Raw genomic sequence first — 23,906 nt, forward strand, 5'->3', positions numbered from 1 at the left:
ACGGCGCCCCTCACGTCCACGAGCATCCGAGACACCTGGAGGTACTCAGAGTCGGTGTGGTCCACGCTGGAAGGGCAGCCACAGCAAGAGGCCACGGAGGCTGTGTGGGCGGGTGGGGAGGGGGTGCAGGGAGGCGGGAGCTCGGGGCAGAATGGGGCTCCCCGTGGTCATCTCAGTGCAGCCCCTGCTGGGGCCCTGGCCAAGGCCGCGGGAGCTCCCTGACTCAGCCTGCTGTTCAGACGGGCGAGGGGGATTTTCTAAAGGTGGGGCGGACTCACTCACAGGAAAAGCAAAATCGTATCGTTCATGATCCTCAAAGGGCCCGGGGAGGCTGGGAGGCAGATGCGGGGTCCCTGTCGTACCTGCTGTGAAGCAGATGCGGGGCCCCCAGGCGCTGGCTGCCCATGGGGCCCAGGTCTGCGCTGTCCCACAGGGCAGACGCCAGTGGTTTACAAACACAGTGGGTTTTCCCAGGTGCTCAGCACATACAACCATGGAGACCAAGTTCAATGCCGGCCGAGGAGACGGCTCAGGGTGGCCGTGTGCAGACCCACGGCTGCTGCATCTGGACTGGGGAGGACTGGACCCCGGCACTCAGCGCAGCCAGACAGCACGGAGCTTGATCACTTGCTGGGCTTTCTAGAAAGCACGGGCACATGTTCCGGAGACGTGGCCCTCTGTCTCCTGGGCACTGCCTCGGTGGCCGCGGGGCTGAGCGGCGCTCAGTGGCACATCCGCGCAGTCATTTCTTTCTGTTAAGCACAAGCGGGATGTCAGGTTGACAAGAGGGATGGAAACCACACCCTAATGAAGAAGCAGCAGATCCGTCTCAAGGGACCCGCAGGCTTCATTTAATGCCAAACCTTACAAACAACGGGACAGATAACGGGGCGGGAAGCCATTTCTCTGCAGGGCCAGAGACACAGTGGGGTCGAGGGAGAGCGGCCGCAGCAGCGTGTAAAGAACTAAGTGCCTGCGTGCCAATAAAACTTTATTCACAAAACCAGGCGGTCAGCCCAGGGCCACTTTACTGGTTTGTGCTGCTACGGTGGCTTGCCCACTGGAAGAAAACTTCCGGAAAGCAGCCTGGAAATGACGAGGAACACCCTGATACAAACTTCAGACCCGGCAATGGCAGTGCTGGGAACCTGTCCCAACAGACGAGTGACAAATGCAAAAAAGCAAGGCCTGAAGACCCCCTGCCACGTCCTAGGAGACGGCGAGAGCCTCGGCGTGCGGGGACAGCGAGGGGTCAGCACCAGCCGCTTCCTGCACGGTGCAGCCTGCGACGTCCCGCGGGCCCCAGCGAGAACTCCAAGCGTCGACACGGGACGAATGACGAGGGAATCAAGACACAAAGTTAAAACAACAAAACCCCGAGGTGCCTGCGTGGCTCACTTGATTGAGCGCCCGCCCAACTCTTGATTTCAACTCAGGTCATGATCTCACAGTCGTGAACTCGAGCCCCACACCGGGCTCCGTGCACAGAGCTTGCTTGGGACTCTCTCTCTCTCTCTGCCCCTCCCCCACTCCATCTCTCAAAAGAAATAAACACTAAAGAAAAAAGGAAAAAAAAAATTCATTGCTTGGTCTCCAGCCAGGCTGTGAGGACGAGGGCCTGGTCACAGGCCACTGGCGTTTGTGGGGTGGCCTCCCGAGCCTCCCAGCGGGCGACGGGGAGCGACAGGAGCCAAAAACAAGCCCAGCGGCGGGTCCCCTGCGCCTGGCGGGAATCCAAACGGCCCACTCTATTCCAGCGTCACCGAGTCACAAATTTGGGCCCAGACCCGAAGGACGCCCCTCCGCCCCCCTCTGCTGACTTCACAGCTGGGGCCGCCCGCCACGCCGGGGGTCTGGGACCCCAGCGTCCCCCGCCCGCCGCTCCCAGTGGGGGCCTGCCCTGCTCACCAGCGGCTCCAGCTCCTTGGTGTCGATGAGGCCGAACTCCTTGACGAAGTAGTAGAAGTGCTTGTAGCAGGTGTTGACGTGCGCCTCGGAGCCCATCTGCGCGATGCGGTCGAAGTGGTGGATGTAGACGTGCACAAACACGCGGAAGAGCCGGGACAGGATCTTCTTCACCACCTGCAGGAAGTTCCTGGGGAACGGCGTGCCTGCGGGCGGGGCGACACGCTCAGGGGCGGGGCCTCCCCCTCCCCTGCCGACCCCCACGTCAGGTCCAGTCCGTGGGCTTCGCCTGGGTTTCCCACGAGGCTGCTGCTTCTTAGCAGACTCCCCGCCAGGCTCCCTCCTTCCTACGCCCCGCCCCCGCCAGTCGTCTTCACCACGTCGTCTCGTTTGAACGTCACTGACCGACACTTCCTTGCTCCTTTGTTTTTCGTGGTTTTTAAAAAAAAACGTTTACTTCCTCATTGTGAGAAAAAGAGCATGCTCACAGGGAAGGGGCGAGAGAGGCTCCGCGCTGTCAGCACAGACCCCGAGCTGGGGCTCGAACTCGTGAACCCTGAGATCATGACCTAAGCTGAGATCAAGAGGTGGACGCTCAATGACTGAGGCCCCCGGGCGCCCTCGAGTTTCTGAACTGTGGTGAAAGCGGTTCCAGGGAGTCCCGGGGCCGGTCCCTCTGGGACGCGGTGTGGAGCGTCAGGCGCCCCCGCGCGCTGCTCTCCACCCCCACCCGTTCCCGTCTCTCTCCGACGGCACGGGCGGGGCGCTGCCAGCACGAGCGGGTGGGTCCCCGACGTGAGGCGCTAGCCGCCCGGGGAGAGGACGCAGAGACGCCGCCACTGAGGGGAAGCCATGGTGTGCCGCGCGCACGTTCCCAGAGGACACGGCGGCGCGCGGGGCGCGGGTGCAGAGGAAAGCTCTCAGGGCCGTGAGCGCAGGGACAGCGGGCCGGCCCCCCAGGCGGCGGAGCCCACGGGGCTGCCCTCTGCCGGGGGACGCCCGAAGCCTGCAGCTGGGGCGCGTGGGAGAGGAAAGGCCCTCACAGGCGAGCGGGCCGTGAGGTCCGGCCTGAGCCTGCGCGTCGCGGGTGCCACGCGGGTGCCACTGTACCTGGGCCCAGGTGGCCTCTCGGGGCAGGGGGACAATGGTGCTGGTGTTCAGTGGTCGCTAAGCGCCGGAGTGTGGGGAGCAGGCGCCCCGGCTCCTGGGCGCTAACTCTGTGCGGCGTTTGTTCAGCGTCCCTGAGATGTGTGCGCGTTCCCCACCGCCCGCCTCTGGACACGGAGCCGAACGGTGGTCCGTGGGTCCCTGAGGAGCAGATGCTAACTGTGAAGGGCCCTGGAGGCCACGTGGTGGGACAGTCCCCTGAAGGCTGGCAATCCCCACGCGCTGGGGGCCCCCCCAAAGTGGAAAGAGGGTAGAAGCTCAGGAGGAGCACCAGGCCCGCAGCAAACCGAGAAAGGGGCCCCGGGGCGCCTGCCTCGGCACTGCCCCCCCGCGGGGCCCGGGCGCCAGGCTGGCCCTGCCACCGCGGCGCCTCTCCTAGAGCGGGAGCCACGAGGGCGCTCCTGGGCGAGGAGGCAGTTTAAAGTGGGCTGGTCTGGATGGGCCTGAAACGGAATCTTCCAGAACTTTGCCGCGCCTGCTCCTGAGGCTACTCTCCTGCGGGGCGCACAGCTGGCCCCGTCTGCTTTTATAAATAAAGTCACACCGGGACACAGGCCACCCAGCTGCTGATGAACTGCCTACGGTGGCTTCGGGCCTCCAGCGCAGACGCGAGTGCGCAAGGCACACAGCGTGGGGCCAGCGACGCGGGGGAGTGAGAGCCGGGCCCTACGAGGGAAGGCGCGCGGCCCCTGGCCCAACACTAAGCACAGGCGGAACCAGCGCGGGGCCAGGGTGAAGCGTGGACGCCGTCTTCCTTTGCTCAGCCACGGACCCGGCGCCGAGGGGCAGGGCGCACCGGCACCGCTCCCCGCGTCAAGCACTTCCGTCCGCCTGCCTGGCCGGGCCGGCAAGCTGTGGGGTGGCGCTGGCCACAGGGGGCAGGGCTAGAGGCTGTGGCCCAGGCCAGGCCGGCTCCCCACCCAACGTGGCCGCGTGGGACGGGCCTGGGGCGCCCAGAGCCTGAAGGACAAGCGCCACGCGAGGCCTCAGGGTGGCTCTGGACGGCCGCGTGGCACCTGCCAAGTGACTTCTCTGCCTCTCGATGGTGCCCTCTTCTGTAAGGAGCCCCCTTCTGCGGGTGAGCGGTGGGCTCGGGGCCTCAAGCTCTAGGGTGCTGCCCCCCAAGGAGCGGGTGGGACGTGCCGGGGTCCCTGCTGGTGGCCACAGCGACAGAGGGAGCACACACGCAGTGAGCGAGGGCCCCCGGGCCGGGGGGGGGGAGCGGGGGGGGGAGCATGGGGAGGGGGGAGGGGGGTGAAGCGGGAGCAGAGCCGCCGGCAGCCCAGAGCCGGGCCTGAGTCCTGTCTGCCCAGCAGCTGCTCGGGGACACGGTGTCAGCCCTGGCAGGGACAGCTGAAGCTGCGTCCAGGGGAGCCTCCTGGTGTCACTGTAACAAATTGCCACCAGCTTGGCGGCTTAACTACTTGCTGCATCCGTCATCAGAAGCCACAGCGCTGAATCTGTCACTGGGGTGACGTCAGTCAAGGTGCTGCAGGCACCATTCCCTCCGGAGGCTCCAGGGTCGGTCCGTGTCCTTGCTGCCTCAGGAAGCGCACGGCCCCTTCCCTGCCGTGCCGTCTCTCGTGTCGATCGCACTCTGCCTCCCTCTCACAAGGGCCCACAACGACGCTCAGGGCTCAGCAGGACGATCGAGAATCCTTCCCCATCTCAGGGTTCTTAACTTTAAGCACCAGCATACCCACCGCGCACGCGCACGTCCCCCGGCCACGAGCAGGAGCGAGGCGCCCACCCCCACCACCCCACGGACGGACCCTGAACACATGATGCTCGGGGAGGGAACCAGACACGAGAGGCCACGCGGAGTGTGAGTCCACGTGCGTGAAACATCCAGAACAGGATCCTCCACAGACGGGAGGGGGCTCGTGGGTGCGGGGGGCTGGGGGAGAAGTGCTGGGGTGCTAGGGCTTCTTTCAGGGGTGGTGGAACATTCTGGAACCAGACGTGGCGTTTGCACAAGTCTGCAAACATACTACTAAACGCCCTGAACCGCACGCTTTACGCGGGCCGACTGTCCGAATGGACCCCGCCCGGCCGCCCCGACTCACCGACGTGGCTGGGGAAGAGCTCCTCGTTGTTGATCTGCACTTCGATCCAGTCCATGAGCAGGTCCATGTAGCGGGGGGCCGACAGCGCCGTGGGCTTGCGGAACTGGTGTTCGTCCTGCCAGCGGTACTCGTACTTGGGGCCGCCGGACATGACCGGGCAGGACTGCTCCGTGCACTCGTCACCGATGGTGCCGTAGATGAGGTTGACGCGGTTGAAGAAGTCCACCACGTGCACGGCCACCCAGTCGCTGAGCTCCTCGCCGGGGGGCAGCTGCACGGCCAGCTTCAGGTCCAGCCCCGCGTTCAGCGACGCCTGCGCCTTCTTGTGCAGCTCGAACCGCTGGGTGCCCGGCTGGAACTTGCGCTTGGGGCGGAAGGTCTTGTCCTTGTTGAACACTTGCTTCAGGAAGGGGTTGGACATGGCGGCCCCCCGCCTGGTCCGCACGCTCCCTGGCGCTGCCTCTGCAGAGGGGCCCCGGGCAGGACGCCGCTGTCAGCCGCCAGCCGAGGGGATGGGAGACTCAGTGTCCCCGGCCTCCCTGGAGACCTGGAATACAGAAAGAGGAGGAGGGTTACCTGTTTCTGGAACTCTCTTCTGGAAGGAAGCACGGGGCCAGATGGGGAGGTCCCCAGGACTCGTGGTTTTCAGTCTCGCCGAGAGGGCGCCAGTGGACAAAACGGTCCACCCCGTCGGCAGAAGGCACTGAGGCAAAGCCCCTGAGGAGCCAGAGCTGGCGGAGTCCCCGTCCTACGGCAGGAGGGGGCGTGTGCGAATCTGCAGAGCGCCCCAGGGCGCCCGCAGCCGGCCAGTGGTGGCCTCCGGGAAGGGAGGTCTCCATCCCTGGGACCTGCAGACGGGACTTTATTTGGAAAAAGGAGCTTTGCGGAGGCAGTTAAGTATCTCGGAACACACTCCGCCTGGATTATCGAGGTGTCCCTAGTCCGATGACCGCTGTCCTCACAGAAGGGGATGCAGACACATGGGGAGAAGGCCCCATGAGGACGAAGGCCAAGGGGCGCGCCGAGGATGGCCGGCACCGCCAGGGCCGTGAGAGAGCCGGGAACGGACCTCACTACCCTGAGGACACGTGCAGAAACCACGTTCCCAACGGGCAGACAGGAGTTCTGGGGGACGCACTCCACCGCAGGGCGCAGCTAAGAGGCCTGGATGAGCCCGTCTGGGTCCTGTCTGTCCAAGCTGGGACCAGGATGGATGCCCATTGGTGTCTGGGGACGAGGCCAAGGCCAGGGCGGTGAGAGCCCTGTCTCCCCCGTGCTCCTCCCCTGCCTCGCTCTGCTCCGTGTCCTCTGTTACCTGGGACAGTACAAGCCCCGTGTCAGGGAGCAGGAGAGGGCGCAGTCAGGCATTGTGAGGCCAGGGCACACTTGGAACAGAGTCACCACGCTGTGCCTGGCGCTGCCCGTCACCCCACACTGTCCCTGGAGCACAGGCCGGGCTGGGATGGGGGAGGCTGGGCGCCAGAGGGGCGGGCAGGGCAGGCGCCTTGGGAGTTCACCAGGCAGAAGGTACAGAAGGGGAAGTGCAGGGAGAGGGGGTGGGGGAGCCGGGGAAGTGCCAGGCACTGTCCCGTGGCGCCCCTACCCACTCATCTGCTTCCTCTTACCCGGCGCCGCCTACAGCAAGTAACCATGCACAACTCGGCTGTGAACGCCCACCGGCGTCTCCTTTACTGGCACTGTGGCGGCTCCTTCCTGACTCTGTCCGATTTGCTGTCTAGCAGCTGCCCCTGGAGGCCCAGCACGTGGCTGTAGCAAAGTACCACAGACTTAAGGCTCCTGACAGCCCAACCGTGATCTCAGAAAGTTCTAGAGGCTCCAGGTCTGAAACGGCCCTCCTGGGAGCTCCTGCCTTTCCCGACCTCCAGGGGCGCCGCACAGCTCTGACCTCTGCTTCCCTCATCACTCCCCCTTCTGCAGGAACCCCACTCCCCCCCCACCAGGCTGCAAGGCGGCCCGGCAGGGAACTTGCATCACAGGTGCTACCTGTCGGGGTGCAGGGGTCCCCAGATGTTGGAGAGCCCGGGTGAGTGCACACAGCGGCCCGAGATGCAGGCAGGGTGGCCCAGACGAGAGGCTGGCAATGGGGGCACCTGGGCTCCAGGGCTCAGCCACGGCTCCACCACGTCCTGTGGCCCTCTGTTGCCGGGACGCGGAAGGAAGGGGACTCCCGGGCCCCTGGGCTCTGAGAAGGCGCCCCTAGAGCCGGCGATTGCATTTCTGGGGCCGCGTGCAGCCTGCACACCTGCCTCGCCAGAACCGGGCCGGCTGTGCCCGCTGCCGCCGTGCCGCGGAGCCCTGGCTGAGCCGTTCGAGCAGCGTGGACTTGGCCACGAGAATTTGAAGAGGGACTGCCTGGAGCCGAAGGGCGCTGGCACCCAAGCACAGCTTCGAGAGCTGGTCCTTCTGGGGTCACAGGGGCCAAATGGGAGGCAGCAGCAGAGACAGAGCGACCTGCCTGCCCACGGCGCCCACTCTGGCCAGCATCAGCCTTGTCTTCGTGTGTCCCCAGGGCCTGCCCACGGGGCTCGGGCGGCACCCGATGTGGGAGAGCGTGAAGCAGGCTCCCTGCCCTGGTGAGCGGGGGAAGGACGTGGTGGCCACGATCACGGCCTCCAAAAACCTCCGCACCCTGGTTCTGACCCGGAACCTGTCACGTGGCAGACAGGACCTTGTCAAGGCCCCTGAGGCGGGGGTGCCCCTGGGAGCCCCGGGGGAACCGGCCGGCCCCGCCCACGCCCGGTGTCAGGACTTCTGAGCCCAGGCCTGCCCACTCCACCTGGAACTCGGGACCTCCAGAACCACGAGGGGACAGAGAGGTGTTGCTTTGAGCCACGGGATCTGCAGTCACTTGCTGCTGTGGCCCCAGGAAACGCAGGAGCCACCAGTGACAGGCCCGGCCGAGCGTCCCGATGAGCCTGGGCTCAGCGACTCGCCGGTGACGTCACTGCGTCAGCCGGGCCTGGCCACCCGTGGGCCGGGGCCCTTCCTGTGGGCGGGTTCGCTGGCTGGCGAGGCCCCACCCCTGCTCTGCGCGGACAGGTGAAGCCCGACCACCCTACTGGGCCCCCCTGAGCAGCGCGGGGGTCGGAAAATCCGCTCAAGGCAGCAGGAACCGTGCAAAGCACAGAAGGTGAGCATCAGGGGTGGAAGAGCCGACCGAGGGCGGGGGGGGGGGACACGCAGAAACCAGCGCTCCCCGAGAACAGCCGTCGCCACAAAGCCCGTCACCAGCGCCAGTGAGGACGTGCAGGCCAGAACCCTCGGGCTCGGCCGGTGCCCAGGTAACAAGGGGCAACGCCGCGGACACAGCGCAGCAGTGACGCGGTTACCACGTGGCCTAGTGATGCTCCCAGGTCCACACGCAAGAGAGGCGACGACACCCGCGCACACGAAACATACATGTGTATTCGCGGCAGCACAATTCATAGTCACCAAAGGGTGAAAACAACCCAAACGTCCATCAACAGGTGACCACATGAGCAAGTGCACACACCGCGCTTGCCCACAGATAAACGAGTCCACCGCGCACGCGCACGGCCCTCGGCCGTGAGCAGGAGTGAGGCGCCCACACCCGCCGCCCCGCGGACGGACCCCGAACACACGACGCTCAGGGAGGGAACCAGACACGAGAGGCCACAAGGGGTGTGAGTCCGCGTGCGTGACGCGTCCAGAACAGGCCCATCCACGGACAGGAAGGGGCTCGTGGGGGCGGGGGGAGAGGTGGGGGGGTGATGGTTGATGGGAACTGGTTTCCTCTGGGGTGATCGAATGTTCTGGAACCAGAGGACGTCACTGCACAACCCTGTGAACTGAAGACACAGGGCTGGGCACTGTCGATGAGCGGGGCGTAAGGCACGCGGATTTTATCCGGGAAAGCTGTTACTGAAATGGTGGGGAGGCAGAGAAGACCCCTCTCCTGGGCCCTAAACAACTGAAGTCTCTCTCTGGGCTCGCGGGAGGCCGGTGTGGCTTGTGACCCCTGTTCACGGGGGCCTGGAGCCGCTAGAGGCACAGAGAGTAGACGGTGCAGGGACTGGTCAGAGAGAGGTGCCGTGAGGACCCCGGCAGGCGGCTGGAGGCGGCCGCGCTCTGACAAGGACACGGCGCATCAATGGAGAGAAGTGTGGCCACTCCTTCCCCCAGAGCTGGCCCCGGGCTCTGGCCGCCACCTCGGTGGACTCGGCTTTACGGTCGCCCACAGGCAGCACGGCACCGACACGGTCTACCAGGTCTCCCCCTACACCAGGTCTCCCCCCGCACTGCGGGGGTGGCATCCCTGCCCCCCGAGTCGTGACAATCACAGGTGTCTCCAGACACCACCCGGGGTCCCTGGGGGCCGAGTCACCACGGGTGAGACCCCGGATTAGAAGCCCATGACTCGGTTACTTGGTTAATGACTAGTTAAGCTGGAGTTTCCGTTCTGGCAGCTGGGAGAAGCCAGAGCTCGAACCCTGGGCCGCGGGTGAAGCCACCACCCTTGCTACCCGGCCACGTCAGCCCCAGCGAGCCCCCTCTCCGTTATTCGGGCTCCCCCCAATCTCACCCAGAGCCAGTCCCAGCCACCCTCCGGGCCGTCCCGGTCCCCCGCTGCAGCCCTGTGAAGCTCGCACAGAACCGGTGTGGCCGGGGCAGCTGACCTTCCTGGTGGGTGGGCCTGGCTGGTGGGAACAGGGTGCAGCCACAGGCCCCAGCCGGCCCGCCCCCTGCCAGGCTGGCCACGTGCCCCTATGTGGGTGTGTGCTGGACCCGCCTGCGTGGACCGCTCCCCACCTACGCGGGTAATGCCCAAGCAGCCTGCGTGCCTGCTGGCGGGGGGGGTGGGGGTGGGGTCACTTTGCAAACCTGGCCGCTCCCGGGCCACTCTGGGTGCGGGTCAAGGGACAGAAATCCCCGGCCGGCCAGCTGGAGAAGCGAGCCACCTTCTGCTCCTCCTGACGGTGCGGCTTAGATGCTTCCCTGTTCGTGGTCTGTCTGCAACCTGCAAACTGCCTTCCGCTCAACAAGACAGAGTGGGGGTGAGTTACTTCCCCGTCCGCCCCTCCTGGTGTCGCCTGAGTCCCTGGCTCCTTCCTCACCCACGGCTGAGCTGCTCCCGGGCGGCAACCCCGGGGCCAGAGAGACCCAGCCAGCCAGCGCCCTGCTGGGGCCTCCGGGGGATGGCTGGGGGCTGGAGACAGGACAGAAGCAGGCCGTGGGAAACGGGGACGCGGCCTCCAGGGCACCACAGGGCGCTGGGGGGCTGACAAGGCTCCTGCCTGCTTTCCGTCTCTTCTCGGGAAGTGGGAGGATTTGTAAGTGGAAGCAGTCATTTCCTAAAAAACTTCCTTGATGGTAGAATCCCCCTCAACAGCACACAGCTTTCTATGAGAGACACATGCGCCCCCCCCTCTGCCTGGCCGAGGGGTGCCAGCCCCCAGAACGTGCCTTTGCCCTGAGTGACCACAGGAGCCCAGGAAGCCCCCCCAACCCTGGTCCCTGGTCCCATTACCGGCTCTTCCCGGAACAGCTCCGCAGGCGGTGCAGGGGAGGGTGGGGCAGGGGATTCAGTGCTAAGGGCTCCGCGGGCTGTCCTGGTGCTTCCTACAGACGAGATGTAGTGGTGCTTAGAAACTTCTAGACTTATGAAGATAGGCTGACAAACTCCCCCACCCTGACCCACACCCTCCTCACCCCTCCTTTTTTTCTGAAAACCAAACAAAACACAGTCCCTCTGAGCAACCGCCTCACACTCCCCCCGCCCCCCCCAGAAGGCCCGGAGCTGCGGCTGCCACTTCCTTCCGGCACCCCCACACCCTGTCCTGGCCGCCGAGAGGCACCGCTAAGGGGACCCTGCCCTGGAGCTGGGGCTCCACACAGACGGGCCCCAAGCCCAGAGGTCGGTCCTGTATGTTCCAGATCAGCAAACCCCGGCTCCTGGCCCGGCAGCTGGGGGTTTGGCTGGAAGGTGCTGGAAGTCCAGGATCGCTCCTGTCAACGGCGGCTGCACCCCAGAGCTGTCTTCTCAGTGTCACCAGCGCTCCCTGAGCGGGAAGGCCGCCTCCGTCCTGCCCTGCCCCGGCCCCAGGTGTGCGGCTCTGCTGGCACTCGGCCCTCATGTCTTTGTTTTCGGGGCGAAGTTCTGCAATTTGTATTGTAGGGAGGCAGGAAGTGCAGACACCACTCCAGGCCGGGTGCTATAAGGGGCTCTGGATGCTCCCGCCCGGATAATCCTTCTGTTTTTTAATCAATTATAACATAATTCACGAGTAACTTAGAGTGCACAATTCAATGGGTTTCAGTAAAATCATAGAGCAGTACAACCGTCCCCAGTAATTCTAGAACATTCTCGCCACCTCATAAGCAGCCACATCCCATCCCTCTGTTATGGGCGGAAGCGCGTCCCCCCAGACAGATGTTCGAGTGCTAACGACAGGCACCTGGAGGCGGGACCTTGCTGGGAAAGGGGGTCTTCACAGATGTAAAGATGAAGCCACGCCAGGTAGTGGCCCGAAATCCACTGACACGCGCCTCTGTGAGAACAGGGGGACCTGGACAAATACACGGAGAAGTTGGCCAAGTGACCATGGACGCGTCAGGCTGAGGGACGCCTGGAATGGGCTGTGACCCCCAGGGGCTGCCAGAGGCAGGAAGGGCCCTCCGTGGAGCTCTGAGAGGCACACAGGAGGCGGGCCAGGGACCCGAGCCCAGGTCTCCGGCGCCCACGGCCTAGGCTCCAAGGGGGTGCCAGGGGCACTCTGACCAGTGTGGACTTGGCGCCCCCCCCACCACAGGGTCAGATGCGCAAGCACTGTGACAAAACCGTGTCACCTGGGGACAGAAAGCACAGTGTGACAGAGACCAGGGCGGCTGTGTCTGCTCAGGAGCCACGCCTCTTCCTTCTAGGGCTCGGCCTGCGGTTTTAAGGGGCCCGTTTCAGGGAGCGGAGGCCCGTAGGTCAGAAAGGGCAAGGCGCCGTCCATCCCAACAGACAGGCCCCGCCCGCTGGCTGACCAAGCCTCCTTTCAGTGTCAGGGTGCTCAGGGCGTGGACTTGACTCCGAAAAGACCCTGGACTGAAGGGGACACGGCTCGTCCCTCCCAGATGGCGCGCTCTCCAGGGAGCCGTGCCCAGCTCCCAGTTCCGCCAGGTTGCACCCGGGGCCCCTCTGTCTCCAGGGACAGTGGGCCATGTCTGGAGCTCTGTGGTCCTGATGACCGGGGTGTTTCTGGCCTCGAGCGCGCGGGGCCTGGAATGGCACTCAGCCCCCACGGTGCCCAGCGTGCCCCCACAGAGTGACTGGTCACAGATGTCTTCTTTTGAACCCAGGAGACACAGAGGCGCCTGTCTCCTTCCCAGAATCTCGTCTCTGACGTTGGATTTCCCTTTTTTGCTTACGCAATCTGAACCTCGAAATTCTAGGAAACCAGGAACGGCCCTCCGGCTGGGGCATGTCTAAAATTTCCCAGAGGAAAAGCCCAAGTTCTGAGCCGGCTGCCTGGGGAATTTCTGCTAACCCCCCATTTGATGACGTGCTGGATAAGGGAGAAGAGCTCCCGGAAACGTGATTAACGGCTGACTTCTCACTGAGCTGTCTTGGCTTTGGGGCATTTGTACGTACGAAACAAAGGGACTTAAAACTGCTCAGAAAAGTAAGATTCAGGAACTGGATTGGCATTTCTGAGATGCCCCCTGAGAGACTAAGATAAACACTTTTGCTTCTGCTGAGACAGAGGGAGAGACAGGGAAAGGGAGAGACAGGGAGAGGGACAGGAGGGAGGTAAGTCTAGAACTCTACCCGTCTGGTTACTTGGGGCGCCTGGGACTCAAACACGGCGCTCAGCAATGTGAGGAGTAAAGATGATAACAGCATCTCCCCTTTACAAAGGTTCAAGTTAAAAGCCGTTAGGCCGCCCAGAGACACGGAGGAGCCTCAGATAGACAGCACTCTGTGACAGAAGCCAGGCTGAGGAGGTGACATGGTGTGTGGTTCTAACTCCAGGACATTCTGGAAAAGTGGGACCACGGAGGCGTGGCTGTCGGGTGGGGGAGGGTGAATGGGCGGAGCTCTGGAATCTCAGGGCAGTGGGGCTGCTCTGGACGCACCGTGGTGCTGGGTGGTGGGCGGGTGTCAGTGACATCGGTCAGACCCACAGGGTGCGCCGCACAGGGAGGGACCTCGTGGCCGCTGTGGAGCGTGGTTGGTAACGGTCAGTGCTGCGTGGGGATGTTGGTAACGGGTGGCGGTGCGTTTCTGGGGAAAGGGGGTCTGTGGGAATTTCCCGCACCTTCCACTCAGTTCTGCTGTGAGCTTAAAGCTGCTCTAAAAAAGTCAACTTGACTGAAAATAATGACTAAACCTGATTCAATCATGATCCACCAACCATTTGGTTAAATCCTCAAGCACGTACCCTATTTAGGAAATACCTAAAGCCACAGAAGACGCTCCTGTAAAACAGGAGCTGGATACACACCTGCGGACAGAACGTCAGAGAAAACACCAGAAATGGGACATGTGCCACAGGCAGACTTTCACATTTTCCAGGAGCCTCATTGAAAAGCAAAAAAGTGAAAGGAAACCAGTGAAGTCGCTATTAACACCGTATGGTATTTAGCCCCCAAACACCAAATACCACATCAACTCCTAACGGACGTAAAAAATACCGCAGACGCATTTTGCCTTTTTTGTTGCTAAACATACTTGGCCCGCCGGCCACACACGGCCACAGGCCCGCAGCTGTGGCACCGGGGCCGGGCTCTGGAGGGGCGAATGAAAGGGGAAGCCACGTGTGGGGAGGCGGGAGCGATGCAGGGCTGCTGAGTGCCTCCAGCAGGGAGGGGACGAGCAGGGCGCCCTGGATGGGGGCGGGGGCGGCGGGCACTTCCACTTGCTGCACCCCACTCCTAATCTGTAGATTACAGACCCCGCCAGGCGACCCCAAACACAAAGGGACGCAAGCAGTCCTGAGCGTACCAACTCGGAAGCATGGGGCTCAGGACTTAGGGGAGACTGAAGTGCCCGGTCCTTGGCCAGGCCTGGGACCTTTGTTACCACTCCCCGCTGAGCCCGGAGTTGGGAGGGGGGGGGGGGGGGGGGGGGGGGGGGGGGGGGGGGAGCACGTGTCCAGAATCAAGTTCACATCCAGAAAGTGCAGGTGGACTCGCGGGGTGTGCAATGTGCAAAAGTTCACGCCCATCATCTCTGCCACCCGCCGCTAGCGAGACCCGCTTCCCCGCCGCCCGCGTTCGCCGCTCCCCAGGGACCCGGCCTCCCCGCCGCCCGCGTCCGCCCTTCGGAGGACCCACCTGCGGCCTCACGCCCCGCCGGCCGGGAGGCGCTCGCTCCGGCCTCGCGCCCAGCGTCTTCCGCCCAGGCCCCTCCGCCGCTCGGGAGGAACGGCGCTCGCGGCCCGCCCCCGCCGCCCCGCCCGGCCAGGCCCACTTCCGCTACCGCCCTAGGCCTCCCCGGAAGCGGAGCCGTAGGGGGCGAGGTCTAGAGCGAAAGGTGGGGAGCCCCCGCCGCCGCGCGCCTTGTTGCCTGGCAACCGGAAACGGGCCGTGACGCCATTGGCCGGGGTCAGCGGCTCAAGGCCCACGGGCGGAGCTGGCGCAGAGCCGGGAGCGCGGAGCGGGTCCTCGAGACAGAGCCGGGCCGGAAGGAGGAGCACGCACGGGCCGTGCGCGCGGGCGTGGGGCGCGGCCCGGGGGCGGGGCCGGCGCGGCCGGTTGTCCGTTGCGCGGGCGGGGCCTGCGCCGGGGGCGTGGCGCGGGAGGCGCCGTTGGTTGGTTGGCGGGCGGCGGGCGGGGCGGGCCATGGCCCTGCTGCTGTGCCTCGGCCTGACGGCGGCGCTGGCCCGCGGCTGCCTGCACTGCCACGGAAACTTCTCGGAGAAGTTCTCCTTCTACCGCCATCACGTGAACCTCAAGTCCTGGTGGGTGGGCGACATCCCCGTGTCGGGCTCGCTGCTCAGCGACTGGAGCCAGGACACGATGAAGGAGCTGCACCTGGCCATCCCCGCGGAGATCAGTGAGTGCGGGGCCCCGCCAGGGCGCGCCCCCTGCCCGGCCGGACCCCGGCCCGCGCCGCTCACCGGCCTCCCGCTCCCGCCTCCAGCCCGGGATAAGCTGGACCACGTGGCGAACGCCGTGTACCGGAAGATGGATCAGCTGTACCTGGGGAAGATGTATTTCCCTGGTAAGGGGGCGGCCGCGGCGTGCGCGCGGGACGCCGACAGCACCCCTCAGCCCAGCGCCGGGGAGCCTGACCTCCCTCCTGCCTGCTCCCGTCAGGGTACTTCCCTAACGAGCTGCGAGCCATCTTCCGGGAGCAGGTGCACCTCATCCAGAATGCCATCATCCAAAGTGAGCAAAGGAAGGGCGCGGGGAGCGCCGCGGGGGTATTTCAGAAGTCCCTCCGAAGCTGCAGCCCCGGCCGGAGGGTGGCAGACGCGGGCGTGACATGACGGGTGTCTGGCACAGCGCACCCAGCTCCCAACAGACAGAGGGGAGAGGGGCAGCTCCCTGAGGCAAGAGCCTTCCATCCCGTGGGCACCCCTCCCCGAGCCAGTCCCTGGAGGTGCGAGTGAGTAGGGCTGCTACCCTCCTCCCAGGCTGAGAGCCAGCTTAACCCTAGGTGAGCCTTGGGCAGGGCAAGAAGGGTGGGTCGGCGCAGGGGATAGGTGCGGTCAGTGCCCTTGTCCCCACACAGGCCGCATTGACTGTCAGCGTCACTGTGGTGAGTGAGCCTCTGCCCAGACTGTGGGGCACGGCGGCGGCGGCGGCCCTGGAGGCCGAGGCCGGGGAAGCCCGCGGCCGCCTCTCCTGTGTTGCAGGCATCTTCCAGTACAAGACCATCTCCTGTAACAACTGCACGGACTCGCACGTCGTCTGCTTCGGCTACAACTGCGAGTAGGGCTCAGGCTCGGGTGGTGACCCATGGGTCTGAGGCCCTCCTGGGACCCTTCCCACCCCTCCCTGGCCTGTCTCCACCAGGGTAGGGCAGGGTGGTAGCCCCTTGGCAGGCCCCGAGTTCTGGATTTGGGGCGCCCGTCTCCACACCTTGTGTGCCCACAGGTCATCGGCACAGTGGGAACGAGCTGTGCAGGGCCTCCTCCTGTACATGTGAGTCAGGGCCGCTGGGCTCGGGGAGGGGCCTTCCCCTCAGACACTGACACCCCCTGATTCCAACCCTGCTGTTGTTGTAGAAATAAGTGGCACAAGTAAGTCCCCTGTCCCCAAACCCAGCGTGACTTTGATCCGAGGTGGTGTGCTCGTAAGCCCGCGCGGGTGAGTACGCGGAGGGCGGCCACAGGAGGGGGCGCCTGCTGCAGTGCTCGGACCCCAGCCCACGCCCTTCCTCCAGCTCCGTGCTCAGTAGGCACCGGGCGGCGGGGGGTGGGGTGGGGTGTGCGCGTGTGTGCGTGCGCGTGTGTGTGCGTGCGTGTGCGTGTGTGTGCGTGCGCAGAACATCCAGGTGAAAGGTTTCCATAGAGTCTGTCCCACTCCTGCCCCAAGCAGCTGGCAGGGTTGTGGGCAGAGCTGGGACGGGCTCCCCCTCGTGATGGATGTGCCCAGTGGAGGGACCTGGGGGCCACAGGCACAGCCCGGGCCCTAAAACTTGGGTCTCACTGGGACCCTGTCGTGTCTTTCAGAGAGGGCACCAATACAAGGTAAGGCCCCCGCCCCTGTCTGTCCTCTCCAAAACTCTGGCCTGGGCTTCTGTCAGGGAGCGTGAGGGAGTCAGGAAAGGGGTGGCCTGGGGCCTCCCAAGTCAGGGGCGGACGGGCAGGGGCTGGATCGGGAGACACAGCCGGCAGGGCACTCGGCACCTGGGACAAGCCAGATGTCACCTCCGCAACCACACCCAAGTCAGCACTTCGCGAATAAACATCGGCTCTTCCTCCCCCTCTCCTGGATGCACAGAACCACGCCAGCCTTGTGAGTGGCCCAGGGGAAAGAGGCTGTGAGGACCTGGGTGGACCCCGTAGCCAGAGATCAAAACCCAATGGCCCATTAGCAACAGCCTCCCACCCCCTCTGCAGCCCGTTGCAGAGCTGGGCGCGACCCCAGTGCTGTCTAGGGGGTGGGCACAGGCCACAAGGCCTCCGTGTTGAACGTGAGAGCCTAGTCTGCAGCCCTGTCATGCCCCAGGCCTGCAGCAGAGACTCTGAGGCAGGGAGAGGCGGAGTGGGGAGAGAAGGGCTGAGGGCACCCGTGTCTCCCCAACAGTCTGATATCACCAACCTTCACGTGTCTTGAGCCCCCACACCTGGCCAACTTGACTCTGGAAGATGCTTCCGAGTGCCTGACGCAGCACTGATGGCCACCGCGCTCCCAGACTGGCCCTGGCCTCGAGGTGGAGCCAGGACTCAGCTGGACTCAGCCTGACCCCACAGAGTAGGCTCGCTGCTGCCTCGAGTCCCTGCACTGCCATCAGCCCGGGCTGCGGCCAGGGGAGGGGGACGTGGCTTTGTATATAGATTGCATCACTGCCGGGCGGGGCCGCAGGCCTGTCAGATGCAATGATTAAATGTCCCTGACGTTTCTCATCACAGAGCATGCGTGTCGGGGCACGGGGGCTGGGTCCCCAGGCAAGGCACCCCTCAGCCGGAGGAGCACAGGAAGCATCCCCAACACGTCCTTTCCTTCTGCAAACACTCCACATGAGTTACGAGAGGCCCGCTAAGTGGCCCGATACGCCTGGCAGAGCGGGAGGGGACTCGGGGCCTAGTCCGCCAGGAGGGCGGGCACATCGGAGTCAGAAGGCTCCGCAGGGCAGGCCTGGCGGGGAGCCCGCTGAGGCGGGCCGAGCAGAACGGTGGCCTTACTGGCCAGGAGCCTGTTGGAGGGCATGGGTGTTGGGAGCGGGGCTAGGCAGTAACCAACCAGGACCCTGCTTGGTGGCGGGGCCAGCACGGCCCTCAACGCGTCGATGTGGCATCTGCCACCCAAGCGCTGGCTTTTCCCAGGCCCCATGAGGGAGGAGAGGCACCCACAAGGGGTCTGGCACAGATAGGGGACACGCTGCTGCTTCCCATTGAGAATAGGGACTACTGGCCTGTGGCTGGCGCTCTCGGACGGGTGATTATCAGGAAGAGACGCTGGTGGAAGGCGGGGGGGTCCCCTGCACGGGAGTCCGCATGGGGCACATCTGTGCCGGGCTCTACTCTCTCCGGCCTGGGACTCAAGCGGACGGAGTGGATCTGGCTTTCCCTCTGCTGCCCCAGCCTTACCGGTCCTGAACTGTCCCTTGGCCACATGGCGTCAGCAAAGGCAGCGGAAATGTGGCAGGGCCTAACTTCTGGCGTCTGCTCTCCTGCCCTCACACGCCTGTTACTAGTGGGGTTCCCTGGGAAAGCCCCGTGGGTGGGGTCAGGGCTCCCTGCTGGGGCCTGGACGGTGCGCAGGGATGACCTCACCTCCATCATGAAGGGAAGGGTGCCCCCGGCAGCCCAAGGACCGTCCAGAGTCCTGTTACCGGGAGTGCACACCGCATGGCCCGGGCAGGAGGTGCTGCAGAGAAACGTCCGTGTCTGTGTTACAAGTTTATTGGATCATCTTGACACAAAATCATTACAGCAGCGTGATATGTCTCTCTCTCCTGTATCTGGGAATGTCGATAGCAAATCAATTCTTATATAACACGTCATACAATTCTGAGGTTCTGGAATCACTGCACAGGATTCTGTAATAGATTACCCTACATGCTAAAGTGACAGTGTTCGTCAAAAGGAAGTTACGTCGTGGAGGACCATCATCTCCGAGGAAGGGCAGCTCACAGGGCTGGTCCGGGGTCCCCTTGTCCCGCCCGCCCCGTGAGTTGCATTCCAGGGGGCCACCCCGGGACCGGGCCTTCCCGGCAGCTGCAGGCGCGGTGTGGGACAAAGCCTGAGGAGCGTTTGGCGACAGGAGGGACCTGGAACCCCAGTCCCCACCACTCGCCAAACGACACCAACCAAGACACATTTCACTGGACAGGAAAGAAATGTAAACCAACAGGGTCCAGGCCCCACTCCATCAGGGATCCCGACCAGAACCCCACCTGAGGGGCAGTACCCCCGCCCCCCATGGACACGTGGGTGGGACTTGGGAAACATGACAGCAGCCTGCACGGCCCTGGGGCCACCGGGTGTCCTGGCCCACAGCCTCAAGGGAGGAGAGGAGCATCTCTGTGCGAGTGGCGCCCCCAGCAGGTGTCTGGGGGCCGTGGGGAACTCGGACGGCCTGGCTGAACCCGGGGGGGGGGGGGGGGGGCGCTCTCAGCCTGCTCCGCGGGCGGCCGGCCAGCTGGGGGCGGCCTCGGGCCTTCTCGCCGAAGAGAGTGGGGAAGAGTCAAAGTAAAAAGGCCGACCAGACAGATCAGTGCAGCACGTCACCTCGCCATCCGAGCGGTGGGCAGCGGGGCTGCGGGCCGCGCTCAGCACTCGGCCAGCGTAACTTTCATCTCCTCCAGCAAGTTGCTCAGCAGCGTCGAGTCACTGCACTTCCCGTCGACCGACACGGATTTCTCCCCCTGCAAAAGGGGGAGCGGCTGTCAGGAGTCTGGAATGCCATCTGAAGGTACCGCCTCGTAACTGTATGTGCCGTTCGTGTTTCTCGCCACCTCCCTGGGTACTGACACTTTAAGATCCAGACAAGGGAGGGGCCCTGGAGCCCCGCTGAGGCGTGGAGCAGCCCCGTGAACCCCACTGTGGGTGAGAGCTCGCCAAAGTGTAGTCACTGAGCAGCAGCCCGCATTCTGGGGAACCTTGGGGAAAGCGGCCTGTAAACTTGTCTGCAAGCCACCGTTCCCGACCCTGAGGCCGCGTGGACGTCGCCCTGATGTGTGCGGCCCGCGTGCGGCAGCTCTGACAAGCGGGACAAAGACTACAGAGACAGACGGGCGCTGGGAGCAGAGGTCCGGCAGCTGCAGCCGTGCCGTATCCTCCCCGGGACGAGTAAGGCCCCGGGTTACTCTGCACCCAGACACCCAGGAAACCTCAGCTCTGCTCCGTGGAAAAGGCAGTGAACAGCCAGGCCAGGACGAGGTGGCCGTGGGCTTATCTGACACGACACAGGCTCACAAGTGCCTGCTACGAGGACCCCGACCCGCAGTCAGGAATGCTGTCGAACAAATGGAGACAGAACTGCCAGCAAACGGACAGCCAAGCTGTCAAGAATGCCCGGTGGACATTCTAGAGCTGGAGCGCACAGTCGTCTGCAAGAGGCACTCCCGGGCTGGGCTCAAGGGCAGGCACCGCGGCAGGAAGAACCTGTGCTAGGAAAGGATTCAGGTAACAGCAGGAAACTTCCAGAATTTTGCAAACACGGGAAGATGCGGACACCCCAGAAACGCAGTGGACTCCTGACAGTCAGACCCAGAGAAGTCCACGCCCGACACGCTGTGACCTGCTGAAGGCCAACAACCAAGAAGCACCCGGAGGGCAGGCGACGGCGCCCCCTGTGGTAAGCGAACCCCTCTCGCCAAGGGACCAGGCTGCGAAAGCAAGTGCTGTGACACACCAGTGTTTTAGAAAGATTTTGTTTTTTTTTTTAAATTAATTTTTGAGAGAGAGAAAAACAGCATGAGCAAGGGAGGAGCAGAGAGAGACACACAGAATCTGAAGCAGCTCCAGGCTCTGAGCTGTCAGCATGGAGCCTGACACGGGGCTCGAACCCATGAACCGTGAGACCATGACCTGAGCCAAAGTCGGATGCTTAATCCGCGGAGCCACCCAAGTGCCCCTGGAAAGATTTTGCTTTTAAGTCCTCTCTACGCCCAGCATGGGGCTTGAACTCTTGAGGCCCGAGATCAAGCCACACCCTCCACCAACTAAGCTGCCACGCTCCCTGGACGTGGCACGATTTTAAAGCACCAAGAGGAAGATCCACCAAACTACAGCACCCAGTGACCCTGGCCCCGGGCAAGGCTCCGCGGGCTCCACGCCTGTCCCAGAAGCAGCTGGAGGCAGGTGTGGAGCAGGGACGACGGAGCACAGGAGAGGTGCAGAGGGAAGCGTGAGGCAGGTGGCCATGGGGGCTGGGACCCCACCACGGCTCCCGTGAGGGGAGGCAGAGGAGTCGATGCAGAAAGCGATGCACTCGCGGGACAATCCCCACGCGCACGCCACACATTTGTGAAAATGGGAGGGAGCGGGAGGGCGGCCGGAGGGGGAGAGCTGAGCTCGTGAGAGCTTCCAACACGGCAAGGACAGGCTCACGGAAGACCCGCCGCGTCAGCACCCGTCACGAGAAGGCAGGGGCGGCGTCAGACGGGACTTTGCAGCAGAGAAAAGCACCCGAGACAGAGAGGGACGCTAATGCGGGCAAAGGACCGGGTGTGTCTGTCAAGATGCCACAAGCTTCTCAGTCCACACGCCCAACAGCAGACACACATGGCGAACCTCACGGCACCGGGGACACAAGCTAAGCGTCACGAACATCACGCTGCTCACTCAGCAGCCGCCCAGTGGGCAACACAGATCCCAGGGACCCAGAAGAATCGAAACTACCGCCCACAGGGCCTGCTCACTGCCCCCTCGCATCCACAGAACGCCCCCACCACGAATGACCACGTCCGGGGCCAGAACTCAAACCTCAAGGCTTCCAAAGGACCAAGGTCAGAAGTGGCGTGTCCCCAACCACAGTGGCATCACGCTGCGCATCAGGGCAGAAAGCCATCCAAACACGGGAGACTAAACAACACGCTTCTAAGTGGCCTGTGCCCTTGACTGGACCTGGGGCAGGGTCAGAACACACCATGTCCGCACAGACGCGAGCACGGGACCCGCACAGACCCGTGTGGTTCCGCCAAAGCGCGGCTTCGAGGGAAATGGAGCACTAACTCGCCATGACGGAAGGCACGCGTCAGCTCCCACCCGAGCAAGCATTGTGCCACAGGGCACCACAGGCCCAAATGGGCAGGACAGATGAGAGAAAGAGTAGAATCGAACACAATTTACTGCTTTAAAGAAACAAAAGTTTCTGAAAAATTTCTAAATTTACCCTTAAAAAAAAAAATTGAGGAGATTGACACACCTCGCACCAAGACAGCCAAGAATAACGAGAAAAAACAAACTGTCTTCACCAGCAGTGAACGAAGGTACCGCTAGGACCCGCTGGGCAAGAGACCTATGAAGACCCCACACGGACTTGCGACTCAGCGAAGGGAGCACACGCCACGGCGGCCGGCCTGGGATGGAGTGGGCGGACTGAGGACCTGCAGCTGCTGAAGAAAGAACCTGAAAACCGCCCGATGGAAACTCTCATAGAGGCTGCGCCCAGGCCCAGATGCCAGCACCCCCCGCGCCCCCAAGAGCCCGGGGCCGCGTGAGGAAGCGCCCCAGGGACTGTGCACACGGCCCCACTCCAGCGGGGAGGCCGCCAGTACCCGTCGCCAAAACCAGGCAAGGGGAAGCAGGAGGCTGGCCTCCTCTGGGACACAGGCTCACGAGCCCTCAGACAAACAGTCGGGCTGAGCTCGGCGAGACGCCAAAACCCGAGCAGCCCCGGGGCCTCGAGGGCACGGGTGGCCGGGCTCACCTTCTTCACCAGCAGGCAGACGTGGTGGCCCTGGATGGAGCGGCTGTACATGGAGGCGCACGAGTCCACTCTCTCCACCACTGCAAGAGAAGACGCAGGCTGAGGCCCGAGCCGACCGTGCATGTGGAAAGCTCCACCATGTGCCGGCCACATCGGGGGCCTTACCGGAAAAATGGTGATGAAAACAGATCTTTGCTAGAAGGTTCTGGAAGGACATACTAATGCCATCGACTTTGATTGAGCTCATGCTCAGGTCCCCCGATTCCAGCAACTTGGCAAAGGCGTCACTGCGGGAAGGACACAGGACAGGGAGGCTGACAGGCAGGCCCCCAGCCCCAGGGGCGATCCCTTCCTTCGTGTGCCGGTGGCTCGAGATCTCTGACGGTCCGATGCCAGGTCACAGACTAACCCGTGCTCCCAATTCCTATGCTGACTCCTGACTCCTGGGCCTCAGGCTGTGACTATGTTTGGAAACAGGGCCCTAAACCAGTAAAACCAGTGTCCTTCCAAAAAGAGACCAGGACACGGACACACGAAGGGACAACAGTGTGAGGACGCGGGGAGAAGACGGCACCTATGGGCCCAGGGGCGCGGCTTGGAAAGGACCCGGCCCCGCCCCGCCCCCATGGCCTCCGGCGCCAGGAGAGCAGCTGCCCGCCGTCTGCACCACGAGGCGCAGGTGTTTGCTACGTGGCCCGAGCTGGCGGCCGCTCGCCGGGGCAGACCTGCTGCGCCAGCTACAGACGGGGCGCTCCGCTCTCCACGCCCTCCTGCCTGAGGCCGAGGACTGTCGCCAGCGAACCGCACGACAAGCGGAAGCAGGAGGGAAGCGGGCGCCGCACCTGTAGCAGGGCGTCGTGACCAAGTACGAGGTACAGCTGAAGTGCAGCTTGAAGTCCAGCTTCTCGTGGGTGGAGCCTTCATCGTTCTGTGGGGGCGGAGGCACAGGGTGGGCAGGGGGCTGGGCGCTCGGGGCCCGTGGTGCAGGTACGGGGGTGCGTCTGTGGGCTCCGGGCACCGTCTCCAGCCCTGTTACCTTGGCGATGAAGGACAGGGTCCCCTTGAGCTTCTGGGCCATGACGATACTCTGAATGGTGAACACAAACTGGGCCTCGTTGGAGATGCCTGAAGGGGACAAGGAGCGGGTCGTAGGAACGGCGCCGGGTGGTGCCACCCAGGGCCTGTCCTCAGGGCTGCCTGCCCTGGCCGGGAAGTCGGGCTCACCCCTGAGGAAGCAGGTGACAGGAGGAA

At 63.9% G+C, this 23,906-nt stretch overlaps 3 protein-coding genes across 10 annotated transcripts in view; 1 reads left to right on the forward strand and 2 right to left on the reverse strand.

Moving 5' to 3' along the window:
• Nucleotides 1-206: 206 nt before the first annotated feature.
• MOB3A (MOB kinase activator 3A) lies at nt 207-14,674 on the reverse strand. 6 transcript variants are annotated; one of them, XM_039248020.1, is made up of 6 exons: nt 14,442-14,674; nt 11,576-11,686; nt 10,648-10,739; nt 5,139-5,685; nt 1,909-2,111; nt 207-752 (listed from the first exon to the last, which is right to left on the reverse strand). In XM_039248020.1, the coding sequence occupies exons 4-6, from the start codon at nt 5,557-5,559 to the stop codon at nt 723-725; spliced, it is 654 nt and encodes a 217-aa protein (XP_039103951.1). In that variant the 5' UTR covers nt 5,560-5,685; nt 10,648-10,739; nt 11,576-11,686; nt 14,442-14,674; the 3' UTR covers nt 207-722. The 6 variants fall into 6 exon arrangements, with proteins under 6 accessions (XP_039103951.1, XP_039103950.1, XP_039103956.1 ...); XM_039248019.1 differs by lacking the exon at nt 11,576-11,686; XM_039248025.1 differs by lacking the exons at nt 10,648-10,739; nt 11,576-11,686.
• A 259-nt stretch (nt 14,675-14,933) lies between these two features.
• Nucleotides 14,934-17,688, forward strand: IZUMO4 (IZUMO family member 4). 2 transcript variants are annotated; one of them, XM_039248149.1, is made up of 10 exons: nt 14,934-15,162; nt 15,250-15,330; nt 15,426-15,497; nt 15,844-15,870; nt 15,968-16,043; nt 16,209-16,256; nt 16,340-16,354; nt 16,787-16,804; nt 17,058-17,072; nt 17,364-17,688. In XM_039248149.1, the coding sequence occupies exons 1-10, from the start codon at nt 14,949-14,951 to the stop codon at nt 17,452-17,454; spliced, it is 657 nt and encodes a 218-aa protein (XP_039104080.1). In that variant the 5' UTR covers nt 14,934-14,948; the 3' UTR covers nt 17,455-17,688. The 2 variants fall into 2 exon arrangements, with proteins under 2 accessions (XP_039104080.1, XP_039104082.1); XM_039248151.1 differs by lacking the exon at nt 15,844-15,870.
• A 972-nt stretch (nt 17,689-18,660) lies between these two features.
• AP3D1 (adaptor related protein complex 3 subunit delta 1) overlaps nt 18,661-23,906 on the reverse strand; it is a 38,363-nt gene continuing 33,117 nt past the window's right edge. For both annotated transcript variants that reach the window (XM_039247987.1, XM_039247986.1), the window contains 5 exons: nt 23,692-23,780; nt 23,498-23,583; nt 22,821-22,942; nt 22,656-22,735; nt 18,661-19,647 (listed from right to left, as the gene is read on the reverse strand). In XM_039247987.1, the coding sequence (XP_039103918.1) occupies nt 19,552-19,647; nt 22,656-22,735; nt 22,821-22,942; nt 23,498-23,583; nt 23,692-23,780 (473 nt within the window). In that variant the 3' untranslated portion in view covers nt 18,661-19,551. The remainder of the gene's footprint in view (nt 19,648-22,655; nt 22,736-22,820; nt 22,943-23,497; nt 23,584-23,691; nt 23,781-23,906) is intronic.

This window comes from Hyaena hyaena, unplaced genomic scaffold, assembly GCF_003009895.1.
Source record: "Hyaena hyaena isolate Hyena2069 unplaced genomic scaffold, ASM300989v1 scaffold_302, whole genome shotgun sequence".
Taxonomy (NCBI): Eukaryota; Metazoa; Chordata; class Mammalia; order Carnivora; family Hyaenidae; genus Hyaena; species Hyaena hyaena.